General features: G+C 35.3%; 1 protein-coding gene across 1 annotated transcript; it reads right to left on the bottom strand.

Moving 5' to 3' along the window:
- Positions 1-305: 305 nt before the first annotated feature.
- LOC107781603 (mannose-P-dolichol utilization defect 1 protein homolog 2) lies at positions 306-6,275 on the bottom strand. Its single transcript, XM_016602339.2, has 8 exons — positions 5,987-6,275; positions 4,020-4,173; positions 3,548-3,620; positions 3,319-3,385; positions 2,461-2,520; positions 1,751-1,811; positions 1,622-1,663; positions 306-832 (listed from the first exon to the last, which is right to left on the bottom strand). Exons 1-8 carry the CDS (start codon positions 6,140-6,142, stop codon positions 729-731), a joined length of 717 nt encoding a protein of 238 aa, XP_016457825.1. The 5' UTR covers positions 6,143-6,275; the 3' UTR covers positions 306-728.
- Between the last annotated feature and the right edge of the window lie 703 nt (positions 6,276-6,978).

Genomic DNA, 6,978 nt, shown 5'->3' with positions numbered 1-6,978 from the left:
AACAGAAAAAAGTGCTTACCAACACTTGTTTAGCAAACACATCAGCAGCTTTTTTCAGCTTCAATACTTCTATCCCGACACATAACTAGTTATTTATAAAATCAGCTCTGGCACTTAAAGTGGCTTTTAAGTACCACTGCTAAGGAGTCACTTTTTTTCAGCTCATCCAAACAGACTCTACTCCATGGAAGTTAAGTTAGGAGAACCGGGTTCTTTCCTATGACAAGGAGCAGTACTATCATTCTCATGAGTTTTTACTATCACTTGGTTTTGGTAAGAAAACAGACAGTAAGGTACTAGCAGCATTTTGGGCAATTATTTTCGGTTTACAATAGGGGGGAAATCATCTTACATTTTGTCAACTTTTTCCAGCTGCATAAAGCAGCAACAGATTGGTTGACAAATGACAATACTTTACCCAGTAACACCTCTTTACCAAATTCCTTGCAAGCACTATCAGGAATGGAACAAAAAGAAATTGTTACACCTATGTGTTAGCATAATTATGTAAAAAAATCCCATACTGAGACTATGGTTTAAGTGAATGAAAAATCCTGCAACTGATCGATCAATCCAATATTTGAAATAAGCAAAACTATGACAGATTTTCAGGGTATTACATGCTTGGATTATCCATGTTCTTCATGCTTGACAATCTTGACGGTGAGCTCCAAGGTGCATAATGAAACAAGCTACCATATCCATTCCGGCATGTTGTGCTGAAACTTCTAATCTCTCTTTTTCTCTTTCTGAGGCGTCGGCTTTTGATATATGATAATTTGACTTAAGATGGTACCATTCATCAGTACACCAAGCGCAGACCCCAAGGCAACTGCAAGCAAATCAAGGAGACTTGGAGAGTTAAAGGGGAAGGATTGATCAAATTACAAAGATCATACAAGGATAGACGTGAAGCTGAAACTACGCCAGATGATAGAAATAAATTTGTGGTAGATCACTCTGGACAGTTCATACGGAATTAGAAACTCTAGACATCCTTTCTGACGTGGAAATCTTTCCTTAATATTGTTCAGGGATCTCAAATGTTCATGGTCTACTATCAAATATGAAAAATCATTTGCAGATAGTCCTCGTTAGCAAGATGAACGATGGTACGATAATAGACTAATGGAAACAATAACGATGGGGTCCAAGGTAGGGATGATGAAAGGATTCAATGTAACTTGTAACTTGTAAGCCATAGGATGGGAGGATTATATGAGTTATATCTTTAAGAGGGTACTAACAAGGGAATGTATTGATCTTGTCAATATCATTCTGTAAGTTCATTCGTAAAGACTTCAAATTTCTTTCTACTTTTCATTTTCTTTTTCATCCTAAAACCTTTTAAACACACTGACTGGACAAGCTGACTATATCACATTCGACTGAGCCGCAGATAATGGTGAAAAATTGGCTAGCAGTCGCACAGTGGGTACCGTAACTCCCACGATACCAGTAAGTATTCTAATCATAGTTATGCACGTTTGACAAAACTAGATCACGACAAAGAATCATCAGCTTGTAAGTCTGAAATAAAATAAGGTACTGATGCGTCCATATTCCAGAAGCAGTGCAAAATAATATAGAGGTACAGATCAAACCGAGTAAGAAAGGATACCACTCATGGGAGCTTTTTCCTGGAGACTGGTAAAAACTCTAACTGCATCATGTAAAGGTAAAGGAGATGAGAACTTCATTTAGTACCAGACAATCGGCATGCAGAAATTCGCAGTCAGAGTTAACTTACCCATGGAACCGGCAAAGTTCATAAAAAAGGTCAAAAAGCTCAGCTCGCCAGTACTTTTGTTCTGCTCAAGTAAAAGCAATAAAAAGAAGAGCGTAAAATAAAGGACAACCAGGAAAGCCAGAGAACATCATAGATGAAACCACAAAAAGATGTCTGAAAGAAGTCAAATACATGGGGACTGCAAATACAGTGACGGGCGGTTGCTAATCATTTGATTAATGATATTCAGTCAAGAAAAAACTATTCAGGTCAGCACATTAATCTACTTCATGTGTGATTTCAGCTTTTACCCAAATATGATCGAACTTATACTAGTCTGCTTTAGAGCCACCAGCGCTTTCTTTCTTTTCAATCCGTCATAACATTGGCCTCATTCACACAGCAAATAGGAGAAAGTTTTCAAGGATTTTCAAGGTATGAGGGCAATTACACTTCCCATTCGATCCACAATAAACACATCTTGTTTTGGTAGGAATTCAAGTTTCAAGTCGATCCACAGAACAACAAGGTGTGTGACAGAGAAATATGCATGACAAGTCATAATATGCCCTTTAACAGGCAGTTGATCCTAGAATACATTTAGTAGTTAACAGCCAACATAATAGGTAAATGAATTCATTATTTCAGAACTTGGCCAATAAACCAGGTTACTGTTAACATACAAAAGACAGCTTCATGAAAATGGGAACCATCATGGCATGAATCTGTACCTTAAAGTTCTTCCATATCTGTGGAATCCTTGCAAAAAGAAAGATTGCATGTTGGGAAGCCTGAAACAATTAAGTTTGGTTAAACTGTTAGATTAGATATACTGTCCAACATCAGAAGAAATTATCACGCTTATTGTATAAACCATTTATAAAAACTCTTACGCATAAAACACTTATTTAACGCATTCTTCCAAACTCTGCCCTATTTCCCACATGGTATCAAGCCTGTAAAAATTTCTCTTTCCTAATTTCAGTTTTCTGGTCTCTTTACAGTGACCACTACTGCACCTTTTCTTGTTGATTTTCCGGTGATTGTTCCCCCGCTGTACCTTTTTCAGTGACTGTTCTGATTGCATTGTGCCTCTTTTCGGTGATTGGTCCAGCACTACTCTATTAATATTCCAGGGATTATTCAGTCGCTGTTCCAAAACTATTTCTGTTCAGTAACTATTCCAGCAACAGTTGCAGTATGAGTGCTGCAACTAACCAGCACCGGCAGTTCAAGTGCTATGCTTCAGCATCATTTTGCGAACTCAAGGTGACTTAACCACCTTGAGTTTAAGGAAGAGTGTTAAAATGTTAAAAATTGCATCATTTAAATTATCCCACATCGGAAGTATTATGTATATTGTATAAATCATCATTCATCCATAAGAAATGCTAGGCATAAGATACTTGTCACGCATTCTCCCAATCCCTTCTCTTATTTCTCATAATTTTCAGAGAAACATGAGCAAAAGGTAAAGTGTTCATTTGAACCCTGTTAATGAAGAGAAATATGCAAATCTTTTGGAGTGTTTTATCCCAGAAAACAAACAGAAATAGGAAAACAGACAAGAGATAAAGGCTACCACTTACATATAGAGCCTCGAAAAGAACGGGATCAATTTGACCTGCCAAAACAGTCGGTGCAACAGCACAATATCTGTTTACCATATCAGGAAGAACTGCAGATTCGAATTCCAAGAAAGGAATGACACCAAGCAACATAAGTGGTCTAAAATAAATGGATCAATTATATTTTTATGCATTTGAATGGGAATGTCTGCTGTGAACCAAAAGGTGGAGCAGGTTGGAATTAGGATACAGTAATGGTTTCACCCATGTCTTCATTCCCAAAGGTTGAGAAAAATAGTAGATAATTGCAACCAAAATTATAGCTGCAAAAAACGAGAAGAAAAAACAAAAGATATTAGAGATGCTAAGCCAACCATCACAAAGTATGAAAAATGAGATTTTAAACTGCCATGAATTTACTGAACGCTGACACCCATTTTTTGTTCATTGCCTTTCCCTAGACTCTTTGACTAGAATTTTTATGAAAGGAAAACATGAAAATGAAAAATTGCAATAAGAGGCACTAATTAAAGGCTCTTGCAGAGCTTCTTGAAGGTAATGCACCATCTGCTCAATGAAGTTGAAGAATAGAAAGCGATGTCTAATCATTCAAAACAACCACCCCCCTAAAATGCAGATTTGAGAAGCTGCAATGCCCCTAGTTTCTCAAGATATAGCAAAAGGAACTAAACAATCTTGTGTTATTGGCATGTCAAATGTACCTTGGATCAAAAGAAAAGCATACTCGCCAAAAGCTGAAAATGGAAGCCCTTTGTGAAGACAATATGCCAAAGCAATGGTATAACCAATTAGTTCAAGTTCAAAGGCCACAACGCTAAGCCCTCTAACACTTTTGTGTTGCAAAATTTTAAGTATCTGCATGAGGAACAGAAACAATAAACCACACACTTAGCTCAATCAGTGAATCACATGTTTCTGTGAAATCATCAACGAGAAGTTAAGGGCAAGAAACTAAATGCCATCCTTAATTATTATTCGGGTCATAATTACTATTCCAATACTTAGTCTTTTAAGGCAATTATGAGTTATCCAAACCTAGATATTCTCCAAAACTTCTTATATACACAAATATACAAGTCTCTAGTCAAAATAAAAGGACTCAAATCGACGTCACTATAGCCAATTAACAAACAAATTAAGACAACCATTGACAACGTAAGCAACTTCTCTTGCCAAACATCTACCCAAAGTACCAGCAAGATAAAACAAAAAGAAAATTAGATATCCACAAAAAGACACCAATTAGTGAACATTCTTATCAAAGGCAAAAAGCGCAAAAAAGCTCTAAGGTCCGTTGGGGCTTTAAGCGCAAAGCGCAAATAAAGAGTGGGCTTTAATGAAAAAAGGAGAAAACATACAAATATTTATGTGTAATCCAAGACTAATTATTATAAAACATGAATAAAAAATATATGGATGGAGAAATTGAAGAAAAATAATGATAAAGTGAAATATCAATGGCTTAGTGTCGCCCCTTCAGTATTACGCTTATTGGAAAGGAAAAGTATGCCTTGGAACCTTGATGACGATACTGAATCGCCCGCTAAGCGAAGCGAAGCACTCTAAATGTTTTGCGCCTTGCTTCAGAGCTTAAGCGCACCTTTGACAATAGTGTTAGTGAAACGTCAAACTTCTACAAAATGGAAACGGGGTCGGCAAGAAATCCTTTTAGCAATATGAGGAATGGGCAGCTAAGGATAAATGCGGGATTCATAGAACATTCAATTCTAGAAACAAATTATTTAATAATGGAATGAAATGAACTTAAAGAGTGCGAAAGATACAGAAGATTCATAAAACCGCCCTATTAATGCACCAAAGGTTGTGGTCTAGTGGTCAATGAAGTGGAGGAAGACCTTGGAGCCCAGAGTTCAAATCAAATCCCAACATAGACAAAAAGAAAAAAGAAAAAAAAAAATAGTTGATTTCTTCCCATTTGCCTAAATCTAGGTAGGTAGAGTTGCCTGGTACCTGGTGGAAGGTAGAGGCTACCCAATAAAATAGTCGAGGTGCAAGCAAGCCAGCCCAGACACCACAATTATAAAAAATAAAGCTTCCCTATTTATTTTGTGGATCCAGGCATAGTTTATTGACTGATTTTTGATAAATGGGCATCTTATCAGGCAGAATTGAATTGAACAACCAGCTCGTACATGACAGCAAGAGTTTATATAAACTAGTTATCAACTCTGAGTATTCAAGAAGTACCCATAACTTAACTGGATCCAGATTGTAACTCCATCGAATACTGCTATCACAACAGGACCCAATAAATAAATAAATAAATAAATAAGACTAGATTTATGAAGGGCTTAAGGTAAATAACCTGTGGCAGTTTATCCAACTGGTCATATCAAAGCTGTAAAAGTTTATATATTTGGTTATCAACCCAGCCTATTCAAGATATACCAATAACTTAGCTGGATCCAGCATTGAGCTAATTCAATAATACTGTCACAAGAAGACTCAACAATATATAATCACTGGATTTTTAAGGGCTTAGGGCAATAACCTAAGTTAGTTTAACCAAAGGACTCTAACTCGGAGTATTTAAGAAACACCCACTACTTAACTGGATCCAAAATTAAGCTAATTCAAAATTATTTTCACAATAAGACTCAATTAATACATAAAGACTGGATTTTTAAAGGGCTTAAAGGGAAATTACCTGAGGAAGTTTAACAGTAGTGGAGGCAGCAACAATGGCATATCCCAATAGCTTGGATATTAAAGGAAGCAAACAATCTTTTTCTGGGAATTCACCTTTGCTAAGGGATCCAAGTGCACAACCAAAGTCCATTCCAAGAAACTTTAGTTCTACCATTTTTTATCTGTCAATTGATGGATCGATAACTGGTTATTGAATAAGCCCTAACGCAGAGAAATTTGTTCAGATAATGATTTGAGATTGTTTTGGACAAAACTAAATGGTATTTCGGGAATGATCCTTAAAGGGTGCGACTTTCAAGTTTCAACAAGAACTATAAATGAAGGTTACGATTAGGTGGCATTGTGGCAATTTATGGTCCCCACATTTTTTATTTTGTTTAATTTATGAAAATATCATACATATAAATACATTTTGCACAATTAGCCTAATAAGAAATATTATTTCTATTTACCAAAAGAAAAATTATTTGTCTTATTTTCTAACTTATTGATTTTACTGATTATGAGTTATACATACAAGTACATTTAAATCGACTAAACTGACCGAACTGTACCGCACTGAACCGATTTTTAGGTTTTTTTTAAAGAAATCATAGGTTTTTATATAAATCTATAATTGCATCGATAATTAGGGTAGGTTTTTTATTTTATAAAAATAAACCAAAAAAATACTGAACCGTACCGAATAAATTTTATATGTGAAAATATATTTATATAGTAAGTTTAAAAATAATAATGCATTAAATTTTTCTTTGGGCTTTTTGAATTATGAAAACTGTTACAAGTCAACAAGTAATCAAATTCAAAATACTAATTCCTAAAACATATTATGCTACTTTTACTTAAACTAAGTTATTTCAAGTATCCTCATTAGCAAGTCACGAAGTATTCTAGCGATTATGAGTAGCAAACTACAATGTATTGAATATGTTTTCATTCATATAATTTAGATGTATCTTTTTGAATATTTAATCTTCTATAATCTTTATT

The sequence above is a fragment of the Nicotiana tabacum genome, chromosome 15, assembly GCF_000715075.1.
Source record: "Nicotiana tabacum cultivar K326 chromosome 15, ASM71507v2, whole genome shotgun sequence".
NCBI lineage: Eukaryota > Viridiplantae > Streptophyta > Magnoliopsida > Solanales > Solanaceae > Nicotiana > Nicotiana tabacum.
The sequence above is the reverse complement of the archived record's forward strand: the minus strand, read 5'-3'. Positions and strand labels throughout refer to the sequence as shown.